At 40.8% G+C, this 25,692-nt stretch overlaps 1 protein-coding gene across 19 annotated transcripts in view; it reads left to right on the forward strand.

Moving 5' to 3' along the window:
- Positions 1-25,692, forward strand: part of ARHGAP26 (Rho GTPase activating protein 26) — a 544,325-nt gene that overhangs the window by 415,558 nt on the left and 103,075 nt on the right. For 16 of the 19 annotated variants that reach the window (XR_002786201.2, XM_064277594.1, XM_064277597.1 and 13 more), the window contains one exon: positions 1,895-2,048. Coding sequence is in view for 18 of the 19 variants with exons in the window: in XM_064277594.1 (XP_064133664.1) it covers positions 1,895-2,048 (154 nt within the window). In the remaining variant the exon portion in view is untranslated. Of the gene's footprint in view, positions 1-1,894; positions 2,049-2,422; positions 5,281-20,590; positions 21,639-25,692 lie in introns of those variants that run through there. The other 3 variants (XM_064277655.1, XM_023550216.2, XM_023550236.2) reach the window with 3 other exon arrangements.

Below are 25,692 nucleotides of genomic sequence, written 5' to 3' on the forward strand. Positions count from 1 at the left end.
ATATATATGCATGTACTTAATATGAAGATTACTCTAACATCATTTCGTAGACATAGTTTATTTTTATAGACGTGACTAGTGCAAGGGAAAAGCATTTTTGTCATGACATCACCCCTTTTATGGCCTAAGGAGACCAGAATTCAAATGCCAACCTCTAAACAATAAGCCCAGTTTGTCCTTTTAGGGATATAGCATACCACTGGTTCATTTCAGAAAGGTATAGTGAGAGGATTATACAAATGCCCTGTGTGAACCCAGATTTTTATTTCTTGACAAGTAGATTGATTGCCAAAAGCATCAGTTGATTTCAATATGGTATATCTGTAATGAATGTGGGATGAGAATGACATTCCAAGTCTATAATAATTCACTCCAGCAGTGGCGCCTGTGCCATTTAGCTAAATCGTCCCCCAAAATATGTTTTTTCAAAGTATGGTTACAAGGTTTTAAAGATGGGAAAAAACAAAGTTATTTTCTTTGAATAGCGTCCCGGCGTTTACAAAACACATTCCTGCGTATGATCCCACTTGGTCCACATGACAGTTATGTAAGCTGTGCAAGGGAATTATCATTCTCCCCATTTTACAATATGTTAACTAAGAATTCAAGATGCATGAATATTGCCTGAGGCCACACAGTCAGTGTCTTTGTCATCTAGTGCTGCTATAACAAAAATACCACAAGTGGATAACAAAAATACCACAAGTGGATGGCTTTAGCAAAGAGAAATTTATTCTCTCACAGTCTAGGAGACTACAAGTCTGAATTCGGGGTACCAGCTCCAGAGGAAGGTCCTTGTCATCAATCTTCACCAGTTGAGGAGCTTCTCAGCACAGGGACCCCAAGTCCAAAGGACTCACTATTCTCCTGGCCCTTTTTTCTTGGTGGTATGAGGTCCCCATGTCTCTGCTGGGTTCTGTCTTTTATATCTCAAAAGAGACTGATTTAAGACACAACCTAATCTTACAGGTTGAGTCCTGCCTCATTAACATAACTTCCTCTAACCCTGCCTCATTAACAACATAAAGGTAGGATTTACAACACTCAGCAAAATCACGTCAGAGCACAAAATGATGGACAATCACACACTACTAGGAATCATGGACTAGTCAAGTTGGCACACTTTTTGGGGGGACACGATTCAATTCATAATAGCCAGTCATTGGTGGAGTCTTGAAGGGAGCTCAGGTTTCCCCCCTCCTGGCTTGGTAATACTCTCCAGGCATTAATATGACTATTCGGACCACGGGCCCAGTTTTTTATATGCAGATTACTCTGCAGCCTATTTCCTATCTGTTTATCAAAGCACTAACCCCAAGTTAAACATTAAATAGATTGAGCTAGAGGCAACACAGAACAGTGTTTCTGGGGAGGAGTCAGGAATTTGGACTGACTGCAACATAAGGAAGTTGATGGCCAAATAGTAGGTATTGTATGGCAAGGTGCTATAGAATTGAACGTAGGACATGGCCTGCGAAATTAGGACAATACTTGGGACAAAACTTCAGAATAAAAGATGAGTGTTACAGAAGCCAAGGGTACCTGGCTGAATGTATGCGACCCACAGGGGCTGCTTTTCGTTCTATTTGCTGGTCAGAAGAAGATAAGATTGATGGTGTAATGCCCTAGGGAAAGGGCTAGCTCATGTTAAGGGGAGGTCTGTCCTGTCTATATGAGACAGAGGTTTTAAATTCTAAGGTTTCAAGAGTCACCTATTCTCCTTTGCCTCTTCTCTCCCATATTTAATTCTTATCCTTTCCTATGTCCTTTTCTTAGCTTCGTTGGGGCAGAGGTCTCAATCTGAACACATAGCTGGTTAATTTTTGTATATGTATGAATAGACTATCGCCATGGGACGATACTAATATGGGTCTTGTGGCATTTTTTTCCCCAGAGGAACAAAGGAACAGCATCATCAACTCCAGTTTGGAATCTGTCATTTCATCGAATGCAAACAGCATCCTGAATTCCAGCAGCAGCCTACAGCCAAACATGAATTCTAGTGACCCAGACCTGGATGTGGTCAGACCCACCCGGCCCAACTCGCTGTGAGTACGATGCCCAGTTGTCGCCACACCAGGGCCTTGGTCAGCCATTCCACCAAGAATTCACTCTCTGGCCCTATCTGAATTTGAGCTGTTTTCCAGTGGACATGATTTAAACCTTCTCCTTAAATTTGGAGATTGGCTACTTTGTCATAGGTTTGTTAAACATTATCATCTCACTTTTAAGGGATATCATTATTCTTAACACACCGCTTCTTGCCCTTGATGATTTTTGATGTACTATCTTGCTGAGATGGCTTTGGTGATGGCTGTTGCCTGTGCTGGCTGCTGGGCATGAGAAGCAATTTCTTTTAGTCGTACAAGCATCCTGGGACGAGTAGTAGCCAAGTCTCTTTCCCTCATTCATGTTTTTTCAGCTTCTCTTCTACCTGACTGTGTTGGGAATGCTCAATGCTACCTCTGTGTCCACCACCAGAAAGAAGAGTCCCCAGTAGCCCTTTGTGTCTTCACATCCTCAAACCTTAGCATGACTGTGATCTCATACCAGAGGCTATAAACAAAAACAGCCCTTGTTGCTTCATTATTGAGCATTGAGCACCCGTAGCCAAGACAGCCAATTTCAAGGCTGCCTGTCCAATCCTTTACAGAAACTAGATCTACTCTGCAAGAGCCAGAAAGTTCTCACTTGTGGTTCATCCCACACTGCTTAGCATGCTTCTTCAGATCACCCCATGGATCTTGTCAGCCAGAGCCTTTGCAGGAAGAATGTGAGGCCATGACCAGAACAGCTTCGCTCTCGGGCTACAGTTGTATAAGACTCAGGATAAAGAGAGTCAACGTTGCCTTTCTCTAGTGAAAATAGTTTGACGTCCAGCCATAGACTGCCTTCAGGGCAACTGGTTCACTTGAGACACCAGGGTGAAGGTGAGAAAGCAGCATGCCACAACCTTTTCCTGACCCTCTCCAAGCTGTGGTTGTGCGATAGCACCCTTCTATTCTATCTCTCTACGGTATTAACAGATCTGTAAAATGGGTCTGATAATTTTTGCCTTAGGAGAGACTTTTGTTGTCATTGTTGTTACTTGCCATTGAGTCAGTTCCAACTCATGGTGACCCCATGTGTGTAGAGTAGAACTACTCCATAGGATTTTCAAGGCTGTGACTTTTTGGGAACAGATAGCCAGGCGTGTCTTGTGAGGCACCTCTGGGTATGTTTGAACAGCCAACGTTTCAGCTAGTAATCAAGCGTTTAACCATTTGTGCCACCTAAGGAGAGTGAGTGACTAAGGGATTTTAGATGCTTGGGAGGAAAAATGACTCTAAAATGAATTTAAGAGGTACTTATAATAAAAATGGAACTACAGTGTAAGTTGAAAACTTGGACTGAGAAAGTCAGGCCTCTTTTTAGTGGTTGGCAGCTTTAAATCCTCCTTTAGCCTCCAGGAAGTTTAATTACTTATCCATTATTTAGTAGTTAGGGTGTTTGTTCACCAAGAGGTAGACCAGTGCCTCACGAACTGAATATAATGTAACATGTGCAGCTTATAGGCTGTGAGTCTCTTCTGGTTCCTTGGCTGTGCTTGTCTAGGGAGCCTCCCGCCATGCTGGCTGGCTCTCAGATTCTCCTAGAGTTCTGTCCCAGACTTTAGGAAGAGCCTGTTTTCTTTTTTGTCTACTTCGTTTAAACCTCTGTACCTGGCAGTAGCTGAAGTTATTTGTTAATCAGCATAAGCAAGGCTGAATTTCTAGCCAGGTTGCTTAATATTCTCTGATTTTAGCCAGCTGGTACCAACTAGTGGTCTTTAATCTTTGTTTTCTGCAGCTGGTAACTGTGAACCCCCTGAGTCACCGCTGAGTACAGTATATATACACAGAGGTTGCTTAGGCAGCTAAATGGAGAAGGGAAACATGTCTTTTAATACAGGTCCTGAAGGAGGGGACTTTGGATTTTTTATTTTTTTGGTGCCTAGATGTGATTTGTTTTTCATAAAATACTGGGATTGTTCCACCTGCTTCACACCATCCAGGGGGACTGTTCCCTGCCTGGCAAAGATTTTTGGGGCTTTCCTGAGGAAGGGAGGGTAATGCCAGGAATAGTTTCATTTGTTTGCCTTTGGAGGAGGATTAGAGGTAGGAGTATGGGTGTGTTTCCAGTAAGACTTGCTGTCCCTCCAAGCTGCGTGAGTCTTTGGTGGATACCTGTGAGTGTTGAGGTTAAGGAAGGGTGTTATTGATGTGGAAGCAATGCCATTGTCAAAGCCCTGGGTGAGGACCACGCCAAAGCCCCTGTAAGCTCTGTACCAGATTCACAGATCATTTCTCAAATCTAAGGCAGTGAGATGTTGTTCCTGGGTTCATGCCTCCATGGTCTCTTCTTCCCGTGATTTGCCTGGGTGGACCATGGACAGGAGTTAGGCAGCCCTGACAAACAGAAGCCACAGAACTGTCCATGAGTAAATTAATTCTGAGAAGTTAGTTACATGCTATGCCATGGTGATTGGGCTCAGGGAACCAACCGAGACCATCTGGGTCTCAACTACTGCTCTGTACCCTTTCATTGCCTCTTCCATTGCCCAGTTTGAAATGTGCAGAGATCCTTCAGTGGAAACACTTAATGATGCAGATGAAAACAAAAAACAAAGTCAGGAGGTAGGGGTTACCTTCTATTTGACTATGAATTAGACATGAAGTGGGAAACCAGTCACCAGGAAACTAGCTTTTCTCCTTTTTATCTCATTCTTTTTTTTTTTTTTTTTCCATTATGACTGGAGAACCATTATGACCATGTAGAAATCATAATAAAAGAAACATGTTTGTTGCTCCTTGTACTTTGATACTGAGATAATAGATTTTTCTATATCGTTGGCCAGTCTTTCCTGATTCTCCAAGGAGATTATGGCCCTCTTGTTTGCATGGTCTTAGTGCTAAATCGGGTATCAAAATTAGAGATCCCACCATTCTACCAGTGCCAAGGCAAGGCTGCTGGGTTGAAATCTTTGGCAGTTCCTTATCTAGACCTCTTAAAGTAGCCATCTCTCCTGAAGATCAAAGGACATTTGGTAAGCCAGGATAAGTCCACTTAACCTGAAATTGTGAGCAAGTATTGCTGACCTATTTTGTGCCCAGACCTGTGCTAAGCTACCTGGGGTAACCAACCAGAGGAAGAAGATCCTATCTTTCTCAAGAGTTTAGAATCTGGATAAGGAGGAAAGACAACAGAATATGGCAGTGCTAAAAAAAAAAAAAAATTTTTTTTTTTTTTAAATAGGGTTTATAGCTCATAAGTGCTTTTAGAATTTAACAACTACTATCAGAATATCTGTTGAGTACATGCACAAGGTCAGAGTACTGGGAAAGATGGGGTAGGTGAAGAGTGAGGTGGAAATTAGGTAAGATTTAGATGGCTGGGTGGAGAACATTCCAGATTAGGAGGGGTATGAAAGGCAGAGATGATCCACAGTAGATAAATACAGCCTGTAGACACATGTGTTGAACACAGGGAAAAGGCGGTAGGCAGAAGAGCCCTAGTCCTTTCCGTAATCACTACTCCCCCGCCCCCCCACACACAAAAAAAACTGAACCAGCATTTAAAAATCAGGAGACTTCATGACTAAGTTGGATTTATTTCAGGAACCTAGGAATAGTTCAACAATAGACAATCAACAATGTAATACACCACATCAATAGAACAGAGGAAAAGAATACATTATCATTTTTATGGATGCAGAAAAAGCATTTGATAAAACCCAACATCCTTTTTTGATGAAAACTGTAAAGAAGATTGGAATAGAAGGGCAATTCCTCAATAGGATTCTGGGCATGTATGAAAAGCCAACAGCCAACATTATACTTAATCGAGAAAGACTGAGAGCTTTCCTCTTTAAATCAGGAACAAGACAAAAGGTGCCCATTGTCACCACCCCTATTCAACATGTATTAGAAGTCCTAGTCATAGCAATAAGACAAGAAAAAGAAATAAAAGGTATTCAGATTGGAAAAGAAGAAGTAAAATTATCGTTATTTGCAGATGATATGATCTTATTTACAGAAAATCCCAAAGAGTCCACAAGAAAACTTCTAGAGCTAATAGAGGAATTCAGCAAAGTTACAGGGTACAAGGTCAACAAACAAAAATCAGTTGGGTTTCTATACACAAGCAATGAGAAATATGAAAGGGAAATTAGAGAAACAATTCCATTTACAATAGCATCTAAAAGAATAAAATACTTAGGAATAAATCTAACCAGGGGCATGAAGGACCTATACAATGAAAACTATAAAACATTGCTGAAAGAGATTTAAAAAGACTAAAATAAAGGGGAAAGATGTTCCATGTTCGTGGATTAGAAGACTTAATATTGTTAAGATGTCATTACTGCCCAAAGCAGTCTGTAGATTCAACACAATCCCAATCAAAATTCCAACAGCCTTCTTTACAGAAATAGAAGAACCAATTCTCAACTTTATATGGAATGGCAAGAGGCCCTGAATAGCTAAAGCAATGTTGAAAGAGAAGAACAAAGTAGGAGGACTCACACTTTCTGGTTTTAAAACATATTGTACAGCTACAGTAATCAAAATGCCTGGTATTGGTATAATAATAGACACATAGACCAATGGAATATAATTGAGGGCCCAGAAATAAACCCATACGTCTGTGGTTTTGACAAGGGTGCTAAGTCCATTTGATGGGGAAAGAAGAGCCTCTTCAGTAAATGATGCTGGGAAGATTGATTTCCACATACAGAAAAATGAAACAGGATCCATGCCTCACACCATATACAAAAACAAATTAAAAATGGATTAAGGACCTAAATGTGGGAACCAAAACTATAAAATAATTAGAAAAAAAAGCAGGGCAATGCTGTCCAGTCTAGCTTTTAACAGTGGATTATCTAATATAACAAAAGCAGAAACAGTAAAAGACAAAATAAATAAATGGGACCTCATAAAAATTAAAAACTTTTGTTCATCAAAAGACTTTACTAAAAAAGGAGAAAGACAAGCTACTAACTAGGAGAATATCTTCAGAAGCCATATATCTGACAAGAATCTAATAACCAAAATATATGTAAAACTTAAAAACAAAAAGACAACCCAATCATAAAATGGGCAAAGGATTTAAGTAGACATTTCACCAAAGAGGACATTCAAATGGTCACCAGACACATGAAAAGATGCTCAGAAATCAAAACCACAATGAGATACCATTTTACTCCCACTAGGATGGCCAAAATTAAAAAAAAAAAAAAAAAAAACTGAAAATAACAAATGTTGGCAAGTAAGTAGGGAAATTGGAACACTTACCCATTGCTGGTGGGAATGCAAAATGGTACAGCTGTTGTGGAAAACAGTGTGGCGGTTCCTCAAAAAAACTAAAAATGGAACTACCATATGACCCAGCAATTCCACTCCTAGGTATACACCCCAAAGACTTGAAAGCAGAGACTCAGAGACTTGCACATCAGTGTTGATTGCAGCACTATTCACAATAGCCAAAATGTGAAAACAACCTAAATGCTCATCAACAGATGAATGGATAAACAAAATGTGGCACATACATACAATAGAACAATACTCAGCCAGTAGAACAAATGAACTCCTGATACATGCTACAGTATAATGGGAGACATTATACTGAGTGAAATAAGTTGATCACAAAAGGACAAATATTGTATGACTTCACTTATATAAAAAGACAAGAAAAGGCAAATGTATAGAGAACAAAGTTTACTAGTGGTTACTAGAGGTAGGAGGGAAGAGAAAGGGGGGCAGGGTTAACAGTGATGGAAATGTCGCCTTGATTAAGGGTAGGGTTGCATAGCCGATTATTGCAACTGCTGTAAGTTGTACACCTGTAAAAACTTAAGTTGGCAAAAGTTGTGTGATAGACACATTTACAGCAAAGACAAAAAAGAAAAAAAGAGTAGCTGCTGAGGCTGCTTATGTACAACCAAAAGCCTCATGGGATTTGGTTTCTTGGTTTGGAGTTTTAGGGTCATGGTTCCATGGGACATCCCAGATAACTGACCTAATAACATGTTTAGTGCCTCTGTTCTATCCCCTAGTTGGTTGCATAGTGTCTGGGCTCTTAAAAGCTTGCAAGTGGCCTTTCGAGGTAGAACAGTTTGCCATGAGACCAGAAGAACTGAATGGTGCCTGCCTCCATGAATAATTGCCTCCTTTGCCATGGGACCAGAAGAACTAAATGATGCCTGCCTCCATGAACAACAGCCTCCATTACCATGAGACCAGAAGAACTGGATGGTGCCCAGCTACCATTACTGAACGTTTTGATCGAAGATTATATAGAAGAATTTTGATCAAAAGGAAGAAAATGTAGAACAGAATTTCAAATATTCATGGATTCTAGACATCCTGGAGCCATGACGATTGTATGAACTCCTGAAACAATTTTCCTGAGTTAATCTTTAAACTTTAAACCAAAAATACCCCCTGAAGTTTTCTTTAAAGCAAACAATAGTTTAGCTTAACAAGTAAAAAAGATCTGCCTTAAGCATTATACTCTTTTTTTTTTCACTTTTTGTTGCGCTTTAAGCAAAAGTTTATAAGTCAAGTCAGTCACTAACATAAAAACTTATATACACCTTGCTACATACTCCCAATTGCTCTCCCCCAACAAGACAGCCCACTCTCTCTTTTCGTGTCCATTCCACCAGCCTCTAACACCCTCTGCCCTCTCATCTCCCCTCCAGACAGGAGATGCCAACATAGTCTCAAGTGTCCATCTGAACCAAGAAGCTCACTCCTCACCGGCATGCCTTTTCATCCCATTGTCCAGTCTAAGCACTGTCTGAAGAGTTGGCTTTGGGAATGGTTCCTATCCTGGGCCAACAGAAGGTCTGGGGGCCGTGACCATTGGGGTCCTTCTAGTCTCAGTCAGACCATTAAGTCTGGTCTTTTTATGAGAATTTGGGGTCTGCATCCCACTGCTGTCCTGCTCCCTCAGGGATTCTCTGTTGTGTTCCCTGTCAGGGCAGTTATCAGTTGTAGCCGGACACCATCTAGCTCTTCTGGTCTCAGGCTAATGTAGTCTCTGGTTTATGTAGCCCTTTCTGTCTCTTGAGCTCGTAATTACCTTGTGTCCTTAGTGTTCTTCATTTTCCTTTGATCCAGGTAGGTTGAGACACATTGATGCATCTTAGATGGACGCTTGCTAGCGTTTAAGATCTCAGATGCCTCTCTCCAAGATGGGATGCAGAATGTTTTCTTAGTAGATTTTATTATGCCAGATGACTTAGATGTCCCCTGAAACCATGGTCCCCAAACCCCTGTCCCTGCTACACTGGCCTTCGAAGCATTCAGTTTATTCAGGAAACTGCTTTGCTTTTGGTTTAGTCCAGTTGTGCTGACCTCGCCTGTATTGTGTGTTGTCTTTCCCTTCGCCTAAAGTAGTTCTTATCTACTATCTAATCTAATTAGTGAATACCCCTTTACCACCCTCCCTCCCTCCCCCTTCTCATAACAATCAAAGAATATTTTCTTCTCTGTTTAAACTATTTCTTGAGTTCTTATAATAGTGGTCTTATATAATATTTGTCCTTTTGCTACTAATTTCACTCAGCATAATGCTTTCCAGATTCCTCCATATTATGAAATGTTGCACAGATTCTTTACTGTTCTTTATCAATGCGTAGTATTCCATTGTGTGAATATACCATAATTTATTCATTCATCCGTTGATGGGCACCTTGGTTGCTTCCATCTTTTTGCTGTTGTATTCAGTGCTGCAGCGAATATGGGTACGCATATATCTGTTTGTGTAAAGGCTCTTAATTCTCTAGGATATATTCCAAGGGATGGGATTGCTGGATCCTATTGTATTTCTATTTCTAGCTTTTTAAGGAAGCTCCAAATTGATTTCCAAAGTGGTTGTACCATTTTACATTCCCACCAGCAGTGTAAAAGTGTTCCAGTCTCTCCATAGCCTCTCCAACATTTATTGTTTTGTGGTTTTTAGATTAATGCCAGCCTTGTTGGAGTGAGATGAAATCTCATTGTAGTTTTGATTTGCATTTTTCTAATGGCTAATGATTGTGACCCCCACGTGTCTGTCAGTTTGTCGTACTGTGGGAGCTTGTGTGTTGCTGTGATGCTGGAAGCTATACCACCAGTATTCAGATACCAGCAGGGTCACCCGTGGAGGATAGGTTTCAGCTGAGCTTCCAGACTAAGACAATTTAGGAAGAAGGACCCGGAAGTCTACTTCTGAAAAGCATTTGCCAGTGAAAACCTTATGAATAGCAGCAGAACACTGTCTGATATGGTGCTGGAAGAAGATGAGCCCCCCAGGTTGGGAGGCACTGAAAAGATGACTGGGGAAGAGTTGCTTCCTCAAAGTAGAGTTGACCTTAATGACATGGATGGAGTAAACCTTTCGGGACCTTCATTTGCTGATGGGGCATGACTCAAAATGAGAAGAAACAGCTGCAAACAGCCATTAATAATCGGAACCTGGAAGGTACAAAGTATGAACCTAGGAAAATTGGAAATCATCAAAAATGAAATGGAACGCATAAACATCGATATCCTAGGCATTAGTGAGCTGAAATGGACTAGTATTGGCCATTTTGAATCAGACAATCATATAGTCTACTATGCCGGGAATGACAACTTGAAGAGGAATGGTGTTGCATTCATCGTCAAAAAGAACATTTCAAGATCTATCCTGAAGTACAACGCTGTCAATGATAGGATGATATCCATATGCCTACAAGGAAAACCTGTTAATACGACTGTTATTCAAATTTCTGCACTAACCACTAGGGCCAAAGATGAAGAAACAGAAGATTTTTATCAGCTGCTGCAGTCTGAAATTGATCGAACATGCAATCAAGATGCATTGATAATTACTGGAGATTGGAATGCAAAACTTGGAAACAAAGAAAAAGGACCTGTAGTTGGAAAATATGGCCTTGGTGATAGAAACGATGCCGGAGATCGAATGTTAGAATTTTGCAAGACCAACGACTTCTTCATTGCAAATACCTTCTTTCACCAACGTAAACGGCGACTATACACATGGACCTCGCTAGATGGAACACACAGAAATCAAATTGACTGCATCTGTGGAAGGAGATGATGGAAAAGCTCAATATCATCAGTCAGAACAAGGCCAGGGGCTGACCGTGGAACAGACCATCAGTTGCTCCTATGCAAGTTCAAGATGAAACTGAAGAAAATCGGAGTAAGTCCACAAGAGCCGAGATATGACCTTGAGCATATCCCACCTGAATTTAGAGACCATCTGAAGAATAGATTTGACGCATTGAACACTAGTGTCCAAAGACCAGATGAGTTGTGGAATGACGTCAAGGACATCATCCATGAAGAAAGCAAGAGGTCACTGAAAAGACAGGAAAGAAAGAAAGGACCAAGATGGATGTCAGAGGAGACACTGAAACTTGCTTATGAGCGTCAAGCAGCGAAAGCAAAAGGAAGAATTGATGAAGTAAAAGTACTGAACAGAAGATTTCAAAGGGCCACTCGAGAAGACAAAGTAAAGTTGATGCTTTTGAATTGTGGTGTTGGCGGAGGATATTGAATATACCATGGACTGCCAAAAGAACGAACAAATCTGTCTTGGAAGAAGTGCTGCCAGAATGCTCCATAGAGGCAAGGATGGCGAGACTGCGTCTTACACACTTTGGACGTGTTGTCAGGAGGGATCAGTCCGTGGAGAAGGATATCATGCTTGGCAAAGTACAGGGTCAGCGGAAAAGAGGAAGACCCTCAACGAGGTGGATTGACACAGTGGCTGCAACATAGAGCTCAAGCATAACAACGATTGTAAGGATGGCTCAGGACCGGGCTGCGTTTTGCTCTGTTGTGCATAGGGTCGCTATGAGTCGGAACCGTGAGCATTTCCTCATGTATCCGTTAGCTACCTGAATGCCTTCTTTAGTGAAGTGTCTGTTCATATCTTTTGCCCATTTTTTAATTGGGTGATTTGTCTTTTTGCAGTTGAGTTTTTGGAGTATCATGTAGGTTGTAGAGATCAGGTGCTGATCAGAAATGCCATAGCTAAAAACTTTTTCCCAGTCTGTAGGTAATATTTTTACTCTTTTGGTGAAGTCTTAGGATGAGCATAGGTGTTTGCTTTTTAGGAGCTCCCAGTTATCTAGTTTTTTCTTCTGGATTGTTAGTATTGTTTTGTATACTCTTTATGCCATCTATTAGGGCTCCTAACACCCCTATTTTTACTTCCATGATCTTTATCATTTTAGGTCTTTGATCCATTTAGAGCTCGTTTTTCTGCATGAAGTAATGTATGGGTCTTCTTTCATTTTTTTGCAGACAGATATCTAGTTATGCCAACACCATTTCTTAAAAAGACTGTCTTTTCCTCATTTAACTCTTTTGGGGCCTTTGTCAAATATCAACTGCTCGTAAGTGGATGGATTTATGTCTGGATTCTCAGTTCTGTTCCATTGGTCTATGTATCCGTTGTAATAGTACCAGGCTGTTTTGACTCTTGTGGCAGTATAATAGGTTCTAAAATCAGGTAGAGTAAAGCCTACCACTTTGTTCTTCTTTTTCAGTAATGCATTAGTTATCTGGGGCCTCTTTCCCTTCCATATGAAGTTGGTGATTTGTTTCTCCATCTCATAAAAGACTGTCGTTGGAATTTGGATTGGAATTGCATTGAATGTATTGATCGCTTTTGGTAGATTAGACATTTTTATAATGTTAAGTCTTCCTATTCATGAGCAAGGTATGTTCTCCCACTTATGTAAGTCTCTTCTGATTTTTTGCAGAAGTGTATTGTAGTTTTCTTTGTATAAGTGTTTTACATATCTGTTGATATTTATTCCTAAGTATTTTATCTTCTTTGGGGCTACTGTAAATGGTATTGATTTGGTGATTTCCTCTTTGTTTTTCTTTTTGATGGTATAGAGGAATCCAACTGATTTTTGTATGTTTATCTTGTATCCTGATGCTCTGCGTAACTCTTCTATTAGTTTCAGTAGTTTTCTTGAGGATTCCTTAGGGTTTTCTGTGTATAAGATCATGTCATCTGGAAATAGAGATACTTTTACTTCTTCCTTGCCAACCTGGATGCCTTTTATTTCTTTATCTAGCCTAATTGCTCTGGCTAGGACCTCCAGCACAATGTTGAATAAGAGTGGTGATAAAGGGCGTCCTTGTCTGGTTCCCGATCTCAAAGGCAATGCTTTCAGGCTGTCTCTATTTAGGGTGATGTTGGCTGTTGGCTTTGTATAAATGCCCTTTGTTATGTTGAGGAATTTTCCTTCTATTCCTATTTTGCTGAGAGTTTTTATTATGAATGGGTATTGAACTTTGTCAAATGTCTTTTCTGCATCAGTTGATAAAATCATGTGATTCTTTTGTTTTATTTGTGATGGATTACATTAATTGTTTTTCTAATGTTGAACCATCCCTGCGTAGCTGATGTGAATCCCACTTGGTCATGGTGAATTATTTTTTTGATATGGTATTGAATTCTCTTGGCTAGAATTTTGTTGATGATTTTTGCGTCTAAGTTCATGAGGTATATAGGTCTGTAATTTTCTTTTTTTGTGGTGTCTACCTGGTTTTGGTATCAGGGATATGGTGGCTTCATGGAATGAGTGTGGTAGTAATCTGTCCTTTTCTAGGCTCTGAAATACCATTAGTAGTAGTGGTGTTAACTCTTCTCTGAACCTTTGGTAGAACTCTGCAGTGAAGCTGTCCAGTCCAGGGCTTTTTTTTTTTTTGTTGGGATTTTTTTGATTACCTTTTCAATCTCTTCTTTTGTTATGGGTGTATTTAGTTGGTCTACCTCTGTTTGTATTAGTTCAGGTAGGTAGTGTGTTTCTAGGAATTCATCCATTTCTTCTAGGTTTTCAAATTTGTTTGAGTATAGTTTTTCATAGTAATCTGATATGATTCTTTTAATTTCAGTTGGGTCTTTTGTAATATCGCCCATCTCATTTCTTATTCGGGTTATTTGCCTCCTGTTTTACTTTTGTCATTTTGGCCAGTGGTTTATCAATTTTGATTTTTTCAAAGAACCAGCTTTTGGTTTTGTTAATTCTTTCAGTTGTTTTTCTGTTTTCTATTTCATTTAGCTCTACTCTAATTTTTATTATTTGTTTTCTTCTGGTACCTGTGGGTTTCTTTTGTTGCTCTCTATTTGTTCAAGTTGTAGGGATAATTCTTTGATTTTGGCCCTGTCTTCTTTTTGGATGTATGCATTTATTGATGTAAATTGACCTCTGAGCACTGCTTTTGCTGTGCCCCAAAGGTTCTGATAGGAAGTGATTTCATTCTCATTGGATTCTATGAATTTCTTTATTCCATCCTTAATGTCGTCTATAATCCAGTCTGTTTGAGCAGGGTATTGTTCAGTTTCCAAGTGTTTGATTTCTTTTCCTGCTTTTTCTGTTATTGATTTCCACTTTTATGGCCTTATGGTCCAAGAAGATACTTTGTAATATTTCAGTGTTCTGGATTCTGCTAAGGCTTGCTTTATGACCTAATATATTGTCTATTCTAGAGAATGTTCCATGTGCACTAGAAAAGAAAGTACACTTGATTGCTGTTGGGTGGAGTGTTCCGTATATGTCTGTGAGGTCAGGTTGGTTGATTGTGGCATTTAGATCTTCCATGTCTTTATCGAGCTTCTTTCTGGATGTCCTGTCCGTCACCAAAAGTGATGTGTTGAAGTCTCCTACTATTATTGTGGAGCTGTCTATCTCACTTTTCATTGCTGATTCAATTTGTTTAATGTATCTTGAAGCCCTGTCATTGGGTGCATAAATATTGAATATGGTTATATCTTCTTGGTATATTGTCCCTTTAATCATTATATAGTGTCCTTCCTTATCCTTTATGATGGATTTAACTTTAAAGTCTTTTTTTGTCAGAAATTAATATTGCCACATCTGCTCTTTTTTGATTGTTGTTTGCTTGATATATTTTTTTTCCATCCTTTGAGTTTTAGTTTGTTTGTGTCTCTAAGTCTAAGGTGTGTCTCTCGTAGGCAGCATATAGACGGATCGTGTTTTTTAATCCATTCTGCTACTCTCTATCTCTTTATTGGTATATTTAGTCTATTTACATTCAGGGTAATTATGGATAGGTATGAATTTATTGCTATCATTTTGATGTCTTTTTTTGTACATTGTTGACAGTTTCTTTTTCCCACTTAATTTTATGTGCTGAGTAGATTATCTTTATATATTGTCCTTTCCTCATAAAAAAAAAAAAATTCCTCATATTCATTGTTAATTTTGTGTCTGCTGCATCTCTGTTTTTTTCTTGTATTTTATTTTGGTGTGTAGGAGAGTTTGTCTTCTTTGTGGTTACCTTTCTACCCCTATTTTTCTAAATTTAGACTTAACTTTTATTTCTTTGTGTTGCTGTATCTGCTTCTCCATATGGAAGATCTGTGATTACATCTCTTAAAAAAAAAAACAAAAGAAACATCTCTTAGTCCCTCTTTATTGTCTTAATGTTGTTTCCTTTTATATAATAACATCGCTGTTACCCTGTTTTGAGGTTTTTCTTTTTTTAACCTTGCTTTGTTTTTTTGATTTCCCTATCTGGGTTGACTTCTAGTTGCTCTGCCCAGTGTTCTAGTCTTGGGTTGATACCTGATATTATTGATTTTCTCACCAAAGAACTCCCTTTAGTATTTCTTGTAGTTTTGGTTTGGTTTTTATGAATCTCCCAACTTTTGCATATCTGGAAATGTCCTAATTTCACCTTCATATTTAAGAGACAGTTTTGCTGGGTATATGAATCTTGGATAGCAATTTTTTTCCTTCAATTTTTTAAATAAGTCATCGAATTGCATTCTTGCCCGCACAGCTTCTGCTGAGTAGTCTGAGCGTATTCTTATTGGCCCTCCCTTGTTAGTGACTTTTCGTTTATCCCTAGCTGCTCTTAAAATTTTTGGTTTTGGCAAGTTTGAATATAATATGTCTTGGTGACTTTCTTTTAACATCTAGCTTATTTGGAGTTCAATGAGCATCTTGGATAGATATCTTATCATCTTTCACGATATCAGGGAAGTTTTCTGCCAACAGATCTTCAACAATTCTCTTTGTGTTTGCTGTTATCCCTCCCTGTCGTGGTACTCCAACCACTCGTAGGTTATTTCTCTTGATAGAGTCCCACGTGATTCTTAACGTTTCTTCATTTTTTAAAATTCTTTTATCTGGTTTTTCTTCAAATATATTAGTGCCAAGTGATTTATCTTCGAGTTCAGAAATTCTAGCTTTTACTTGCTCAATTCTGCTTCTGTGACTTTGTACTGAGTTGTCTACTTGTATAATTTTATCATTAATCGTCTGAATTCCTGATTGCTCTCTATGGATTTTTCCAGCTTATTAAATTTTTCATTATGTTCCTGAGTAATCTTTCTAATTGCTTTATCTGTGTGTTCCTTGGCTTGTTCTGCGTATTGCCTCATTTCCTTCCTGATGTCTTGAAGGGCTCTGTATACTAATCTTTTGTATTCTGACTCTGGTAATTCCAGGAATGCATTTTTATCTAGAAGATCCCTGGACTCTTTGTTTTGAGAGCTTGTTGAGGTGATCGTGGTCTGTTTCTTTATGTGACTTGATATTGACTGTTGTCTCCAAGCCATTTATATTATTATATTAGTTTATGTTTGCTTATTGTGTTGTAGGTTCTTGCTTTGTTTTATTTTGATATGCCCAGATTGGTTGCTTGAGTGAGGTAGTTTGATTATTTTCACCTTTGGAGCTCTGACGTCCTGTCCCCAGATGGCTAGAGCTGTTATCAGGTATATCAGTCTAGGAGTCTAAACTTTTCTTGTATGAATTCACCTCAGGTATCCACGTAGCTGATCAGCAAGTGCGTGGTATGGGCTCTGTCCTACAGTCTTAGAGGGGCCAAGATGATTGGTGTGTGTACTGGTATCTGATTGCAGCAGTGTGTCAGGCTTTAAAAAGGCATGGGGCTGAGAACCGAGCCCCGAGTGTCTCTGAGGAAGTGCGTCCCTGTTCCCTAGAGCATACAGGTGGGTGGGCTCTGCAGACGGACCATGGGCACCCAGTTTTTTTGGTTGTAAGGACTGGGAGGTACCAGTTATCCTTAGACCCCTGTCATGGGTGGCTGGGTGACCTGAGTGGAGCTACCAGTCCTTAGGCCCCTGACGTGGGTAGGTGAGGACCCTGTTTAATAGGCAAGTAATGTCAAACATAAAATACCCACCCATCTCTACACCACAGAGCTGAAATGGTTGGAGTCTGCCAACAAGGGCCTATTCTCCTGAAATAGGCCCACACAGGTCCATGCAGAGGGGAAAGGTGCTAAAAGTCCAGAGACCATTTATGCCTGGACAGGGGCCACTTCTGTCCTGAGCTACCCCGGTTAGTGGAGCTGGCAAATTATCTTTTCCCCCAATTGCAAATTTTTTCTTTCTTCAAGGCCAGGAGGATGGCTCTAGGTGCTCAACAGTGCCTATCTTAGGCCCAGGGAATTCAGCCGCTGAAGCCAGCTTGGGGTTGAGGGGGGGTGGGGCACGTTAAGATATACGCAAGTACTTAGCTTTTGTCTGGAGGGCCGTTCTTCTCTGCTTCCGGAGGTGTGAGTACGCTATGGCTGGCTACTTTTCCCTGAGGAAACCACAGCCGAATGCTAGTACCAGCCCACCGCTGCTCCAGGAATGGTGCCTGAGGGCTCCCTGTGGTTCAGGTCCAGTAACTCTTCTCTACTTCTGAAACATCTCTTCCTTTCCCTGCCCCTCTGTTCATTTTCTAAGCTTGTCTTTGATGCGCATGGCTCCTAGCTTGTCATAAATATACTCATTTCACTTGTTTTTTCAGGTCTTTGTTGTAAAGAGGGCTCGCTGGAAGCGCCTGTCTATTCTGCCAACTTGGCTCTGCCTCCTGCCTTGAGCATTATACTCTTCTAAGAACTGTCTATAGAGGGTCAAGTTGACAACAACAACTTGAAAGATTAGATAGGAACCTTAGGTGGCAGTGAGTTTATGTTAATGGGGGAGGAACAACTGAGAAAAGGAGGGTGAGAATGGTTGCATAACTCAAAGAATGTAATCAGTGTCACTAAATGGTACATGTAGAAACTATTGAATTGGTATATGTTTTGCTGTATATATTCTCAACAACAAAAGAAATAAAAAATCAGGAGACTTCGTATAAAAATGTAGATATCCAGCTTCTCTTGAAAAGTGATATTTGGCTACACTAAACCCACATGTTACTTGGTAAGAAATGATGCCTTTCAACCCCATCATTTCATATGTAGCCTACCTCATTCTTTTATATCACCTCCCTGTAGGCCTGTGGTAAATTAAATATGACCAGGCTTTGTAGCTCCTCCCATCAAGAGATGTAGCCCTTGGATCTGGTCTCACCTATGCCTTCTGATCTGCTTTGACTAGTAGAATGTGGCAGAAGTAACACTGTGTAACTTCGAAGTTCAGACCCCAGGACCTTGGAGCTTCCCCCCTTGTCCTCTTGGAACTCACCTGCCTGTTAAACCCAGTCTAGCCTCCTTGAGGATGAAAGACCATTTGAGAAAGAGGCCCCACTGTCCCAGTGAAGCCCAACTCCCGGCTGACCAGTCAGTTGAATGCAGCCACATGAGTGTGTCCAGGCAAGACCAACAGAAAAACTGCCCAAACAACCCACAGGTTCGTGATAAGTAATACTTCATGGTTGTTTTTAAGCCACTGAGTTTGGGGTGGTTTACTATGCACCAATGGCTAATTGACACAAGACCTATGAGTTTGTGACCCTTGAGTCATGGGCAAGTGCCTTGGGATTTGGCTCAACTCCCTTGGTGAGGTAGAAGGTATGGAAGGTTCTCACTATGGAGTAGTAAGTGTGGAGACCAGCTTTTTGATTTTCAGAATCCTCTTTGAAAGAAACTGACTCATAACTGAGTTTCTAAGAAATTTAGAAACAAAACAGAGTGCATAGCTAATGGCTGATGCAACAAAAAAATAGCTCAAGCATCGCAAGGGAAAGCAGAAACCCTAGGTTTTAACCCTGGCACCAGCGTAGACTGGCTGTTGCCAGTCCTGTACTCTGAACGAGCCCATCCCTCCATCCCCTCTGATGGAAGAAATGGGGTTGATCTGCCCTTAAGAAGGGAGGTTACTTAATGAGTGCTTACAAAGGGCTGCAAAAATAAAAGTCACTCTCTCCTTCTACCATGGCCAATACTGTTGGCATTGTGCCAACTCCTCTCTGGATGATAATGATTTTTAAGGAGGAAGTAAACAAATGCAGAGGAAGAAGTCAGGGATGTCCCAGGGGACCTAAGATACTACAGTACTTCCCCAAAATAAAAAACTACCAGACGAATGCTTTCTTCACACCACTATGAGGGGCCAGGAGGATGGAGGGTGACTACAGCTATGGAGGAACCCAAACCTGGAGTTCTCCCTGCCCAAATGGTCCCCACCCCTAAAAAATAACCAGTTGCTCGGTAGCCCCATAAATAAAACTAAATTTTCTTGTCCTTTCCTCTTAACACACACACACACACACACACACGCGCGCATTTCCAAGTTATTTCTGGTGACCTAAAAGATGTGTGCATGCCAAGTGCCTTCAAATTCTGCCAGAGTCAACCGTTTCTCCCATCTTAGTGGCCAGTGAGCTGTAAGAGAACAGTCTCTGGAATTCAGAGGATAAACAAGGCCTGTGTCCAGGCAGAGTTGTTTCCCTGCATGATGCGCTTTTGGCTCCTTCTGAGTTTAATTCAGCTGCTCTCAGATGAAATTTTGGGAAAACTTGCCTTGAGGGAGGTCTCTAAAAATCTTAAGTTCTCCTTATTCAGTCAACATTCATTCATCAAATATTGATTGAACACCTACTGTGTGCTAGGCATTGTTCTGGGTGCTGAAGATAGAGTGATTAAAAAAAAATCAGTCTCTGCTATCATGGGTTTCATATCCTATATAAATGTATGGAGAAAGAAGATAAATCAGCGTTTAATATGTGGTGGTGCAAATGGTTAGCTCTTGGCTGCTAACTGAAAGGTGAGAAGTTCACCCAAAGATGCCTCGGAAGAAAGGCCTGGTGATCTTCTGAAAAAAATCAGCCATTGAAAACCCCATAGAGCACAGTTCTACTCTCGCACACATGGGATCGCCATGAGTCAAAATTGACTCATTGGTAACTGGTATTTTGGCTAAGATCAAATGTGGAAAAATTCTATTGAAAGAAAGGAGGTAAGTTACTTTAGCTCTCTCTACCTCAACTTCCTAATCTGTAAAATAGAGTAATCATATCCTCTTCAGAGAGTTGTGAAGGTTAAGTGAGGTCATCCTTTGTTGTCTCATTTACATGTTTAGCACTGTGAATGGAAGTTATATTCCACTATGAATGGAAGACACCACCCTTCCTCACATTCTATTCCCTCAACCCAAACCCACTCAAAACCCACTGAAATCAAGTTGATTCCGACTCATAGAGACCCTGTAGTGCAGAGTAGAACTGCCCTATAGGGTTTCTAAGGAGTACCTGGGGGATTCGAACTGCTGAGCTTTTGGTTAGCAGCTGTAGCTCTTAACCACTACGCCACCCTCAGTCCAGGTATGTTTGTTTCCTGTTCAGAGAGATGCCCCAGGCTGTTCCATTCAACTTGCCCCACCAGCTTCCTACCTTGACTCAGAGAGTGGAGCTTCCTTCAGTCCCGTCTTTGAGTTATGGATGAGGAGGAATAACTTCTGCTACCGAGGCAGGTGCTGCCCCACCTTAAACCCACACCAGCTGGGGTAGGCACACCTATACCTGGAAAATTTAGAAACCTCCAAATCTCACGGGAAACCTGATGAATTGGTTGCATAGCTGTTATTTATTGAGACTAAATGAATCACAAAATGAATAACATGCATCAGACAAGTAATAATTAATGGCATAGTTTTTAAGTGATTTTACCATCCTAGTATTATTTTATGCCAAAGGGTTACACCCAAACAGCTCTGATTTTACTAGATTTATCTTTGTCATTCTTTGGAATACGGGGATTTCATCTTCTGTGGAGGAGAATCTTTCCTGTGAGACTGAGGATTCTTTCCATTTTTCACTCACCCCCAAGCAGAAAAGATCTCTTCAGATTGTTTTGCCTGAGAATCTGGTGACATTCCCCCACCTGGGAAATAAAATTTTCCCTTGAAAGCGTAATCATCTTCATGAGGAATCATTTGCCTTTTCTTCTTCCTCCACACAACACCTGCGGCAATTCCAGCCTACTCGTTGGTGGTTGTTCTTTGGGCATTCCTAGTCCCCTCCCTCTGACACTTCAGGCTCAGGGGGATTGCCTCTGGGCCATACCTCCTCCAAGTAACCAGGCCATGTTTACTTGACGTTTCAGAGATTGTTACTGGAGAGACCCGAATACATGTTTTCTGAGTGGCTTACTGTCAGCTTTTCCTGTCCTCCAGCCAAGATACCCCTTGCCAATCAGAAGCCCAGCCAAGTTGCACTTGGTTGAGAGTGGAGATTCTTGCCTGGTGACCCATCGGAACTTTATTGGATAAATGTGTTTGGTAATTAGCGATTCTTCATTTTTTAAATATAAAAATTGCTTTAGGCAGCCTTCACACTTCTTGATGCAGCACCAGTGCTGTCAGAGGCACTTGGATCTCCACAGCCTGTCAGCAGGGGAGTGTGGGAGGGGGTGGGGACCAGAGCACATGAGTGTATATCTACTTCCCGTTTTCCATCATAGTGGAAATCACAACTGGAAAAGGTTTTCACTCACAGGTATTGTTCTTTTCTCCCTTAGAAACTCAAATCGTATAAAGGGTCTGCATTTTTTTCCATAAATTTGTTAACCTTGCTAAATGATCTAATACAGTTCCCCACATTTGCCCTGACATATCAAAAACAACCAAACAAACAAACCCTTTGGCGTGGAGTCGATTTTGACTCATGGTGACCTCATATGGTACAGCATAGAACTGTGCTCCATAGGGTTTTCTTGGCTGTTATCTTTACAGAGGTAGATCACGAGGCCTTTCTTCCGCTCTGCCTCTGGGAAGGTTCAGACCTCCAGCCTTTAGATTAGCAGGGGAGCACATCCAGGGACCTGATATACAGTAGATGCTTAAAATCTTGGGGTTTAATTCAAAGTATGGATGAATGAATTTTATTCTGCAATTAGCTGCCCTCAAATGCCCTGTGGCTGTCTTATTTTATATGTGCAAGTAGGTGTTAAGTGTTTTAAACTTCAACTTTTAGGTAGAATTCTTAGAGAAGGAAATAGACTTAATGATTTTCCATAGCTTTCAGCATTTTTTTTTTTTTTCAGCATATTCTGTCTGTAAGGGAAGTTTGAAGGAACTCACTTAATCTTGATTTGGAATTATTTCTCTCCCTATATACAAAATGTATATAATTTGGACGATCTTATTTGTAGATTCAGATGCTAAATTCTGAGTCAAAATGCATAGATAACCTAGGCAAATTAAAATTACATTAAAGGACCGTCTTCTTAACCGTTTTCAGTCAGTCTGGAAAACAGATGCTTACTTAGGGACGAACTGCTAGCTGGAAAGAGCCTTCAGATCTTTTTAACCCCTTCTCTGTATTACGAACCTAGGAAATTATTCAGGATATAGGATTGCTATGAGCCCGAATTGACTCAACAGCAAAGGATGGGTGTATGGGTGGGTGGGTGTGTGTGTACACACTGTGGGCTTCATTTGGTCCTTGTTATACCAGTCTCTCAGGGTATAACAGTGCCGTAGTTCTCAAAGTGTGGCCCCGGGACCAGCGTCACCTGGAGCTTGTTAGAAATACAAATTTCAGGCCCCACTCCAGACCTACTGGATCAGCAACTTCCGAGGAGGGACCCAACAATCAGGTTTCACAAGCCCTGCAGGTGATTCTGATAACAAGCTAAATTTTGGGAACCACCAGTATAGTGTATTAGGCTGATGGGCTTATTTTTCCGCACGAATAAAATCAGGACTTACAAGCCAAGCCTGTGTCCTTACTGGCACTCTCTGATTGTCCAACCAGTGATGACAGCAGTGTGCTCCAGAGTGGTTTCCCTTGGCCTTTGAAATCAGTCGCAACTTACTTGTTGAACCCTGAGAAGTGAGGGGTTTGATTCTCACGGAAAAAAAACCCAATTAGCTCACCAGTGCCACAGTTCCAGATTCCCCGGGGAGGCCCAGCCAGCTGCTTTGCTAATGCAGGCCTTTTGGTCACACATCAAGAGAGGGCAGGTGGATCAATTAATCACACCAACAGACATTTTTATTGAGCGCCTACTGTGTGTGTATGAGTCCCTGGCTGGTACAAATGGTTAAGCACTGGACAACAAACCGAAAGGTTGGCAATTCAAACTCACCCAGAGGTGCCTTACAAGACAGGCCTGGTGATTTGCTTCAAAAAGGTCACAGCCTTGAAAACCATATGAAGCAGTTCTACACTGTGCACATGAGGTTGCCATGAGTTGGAATCAACTCAAAGGCAACTAAGAGCAACACTGTATGTAACATGAGAAGATCGAGACTCTGGCAATCAGGAAAACAGCTCTCAGGGTATGTGATACTGAAAGTGGTGGATCAGCATTCACATATACACAAGATTTGAGACTTCTAAATCAGGGTTTCTCACACCGGTGCAGGACACGAGGGCAAGGGAAAAAAGGCAAGAGCTGATAAATGGTGAGCTGGAAAGGTTCAACAGATTCCTTGACTACAGGACTTCTGAGCCTTTCTGATGTCCCAGAGGGCATGTGCTAGGCCACCTTTCCTAAACGCATTTGACTACAGACGTACTTTCTGCAGCACTTCTCTTAAAAGCCTTCAAACAGGATTCCACAGTTTTGGAAATGCTATTATTCTAAATCAACTCTCTACTTTTCAGAAGGAAAAATGTATTTCTCATAACGGTTGGTATTCTATGACAGAGATCCTTCAAGAGAGCAAAGATTTAGTTTGCATATAAATTTACACCCACAGATCACTCTCTGAAGGCTGAAATGGGTTATATTGAGAAAACCCTTTGTGCAAGCATCAGTAAGCTTTGGGATCTGGTATACGGAAAAGCCTGTAGAATCTGGTGGCGGACATACCTGGCCAATTTATTTCCCTTCTTTGAGCTAAACCTGTTCTGTGAGATAGTAATAATAAGACCTGCCTTCAAGGTTGTTGTGAAGGTCAGATGAGATAACACCTGCATAACACTTAGTATTAATTGCCTGGCTCAGGGTAAGTGGTTCATAAAAATTGGTTGTTATTCTTATTTTTATTATCACCTTATTATTATTTGAACTTATCATTATTAAAGGACTGCCCCCTACCAGTGAACAAACCCCCAGTGTTGATTACTTTCAGTAGAAGTAGTGTTGTTTTGTTTGATCCTTACATGACACAAAGCAACCCAGATTAAAAACATTGAGATAATAATAAAAAAAGAATTAAAATACCTAAAACTAAATTGACTATAAATAATAAGATACGCTGAAATCAAAGAAGTACTCTTCTTACCACACAGGCTTCACACTGTGTGCACCAAGTCAGCAGGCTTGGATGTTTACTCTCGGCCTTGTCTAGCCATCAGCCTAATTGTTTCTCCATTAGATGGAGCCAATTGGAACTGCTCTAATAAGGCTAGAACCTAATTACAATCCTGAGTCTTCACTGGGGGATAATGTAGCCTCAGGAATTCCTTTCAAGCCTTCAAAACTCTGTGTAAGTTCAGCTGTCGTAGCAAAAAAAAGAAAACGAGTTTCTGAAAAGATGATTCTGAAATTTGGTATCTGAGTCTTTGCTGTACTTGCTGTATCAGTTTTTTTCCAGTGCCCATTGCTTTCCTTCATAAGGAAGCAGTGGGTTCTCACCAAAATATTGCATCAGTTTTCCTTCTAATACTCCTTACAAATTGAAGACAGCTGGTGATAAGGCTGGTCTCTGGCTGTGTGTCAGAATTGCTCAGAAAAGAGATAGCTACTTGAAGGACTATCTCATTACCTCTTATTGCCCTATGGGAGAGAATCAATGTCTTCAGAAGAAACAAAGATTGTATTGTCCACAAAGACATAAAGGCAAAGATATCATGTCCAAGAATGAGGTAGGATCCTAAGAAGAAACATTGGCAAAATCAAAATAGCATAATTCAAGGAGGGTTTATTTACAAAGGAGTGGCATAGAGGAATCACAAGAGATAGTACAGTAAGCCAGGACTAGCAGCAGCCAACCAGTTACCATGCCTAGGCCAAAGGGACACATGTAGGAAGTGGTCACCAGAACCCAGAAGGGGAAAGAATTGTTGTATAGAGTTGGTATCTTAAGAACTTTTGACCAGGAGACACAGCCAGGTGGAGGTGACCTCTCAGAAAGAGGCCTCACCTTTCTTCCTCCTTTTAATCTCCGCCAGAGCTGGTGAACCCAACGGAAGCCATCAGACCTGTTGATGTAATCCGTACTGGTTAACTACCAGAGAGGAGGGCAAAGTGGAGAATGGATCTGGAGGGGCAAATGGATGCCACCCAGCACAGATGTGGTACGGTTTATGAAAGCCAAAGAGTAGAAAGGGCAGAAATAGCCACCAATAAAGGACAGCCTAAATAATTTGTAGAGTGGCGTATAGTGCAAAAAACAGAAGGATGAGGTAGCTCTATGTGTGCTGATATGGAACAACCTTCAAAGGTACAATAAGGGAAAAAAACAAGGTCCAGCCCAGCGTGCATCTGTGGTCTC

The sequence above is a fragment of the Loxodonta africana genome, chromosome 2 (genome assembly GCF_030014295.1).
Source record: "Loxodonta africana isolate mLoxAfr1 chromosome 2, mLoxAfr1.hap2, whole genome shotgun sequence".
Taxonomy (NCBI): Eukaryota; Metazoa; Chordata; class Mammalia; order Proboscidea; family Elephantidae; genus Loxodonta; species Loxodonta africana.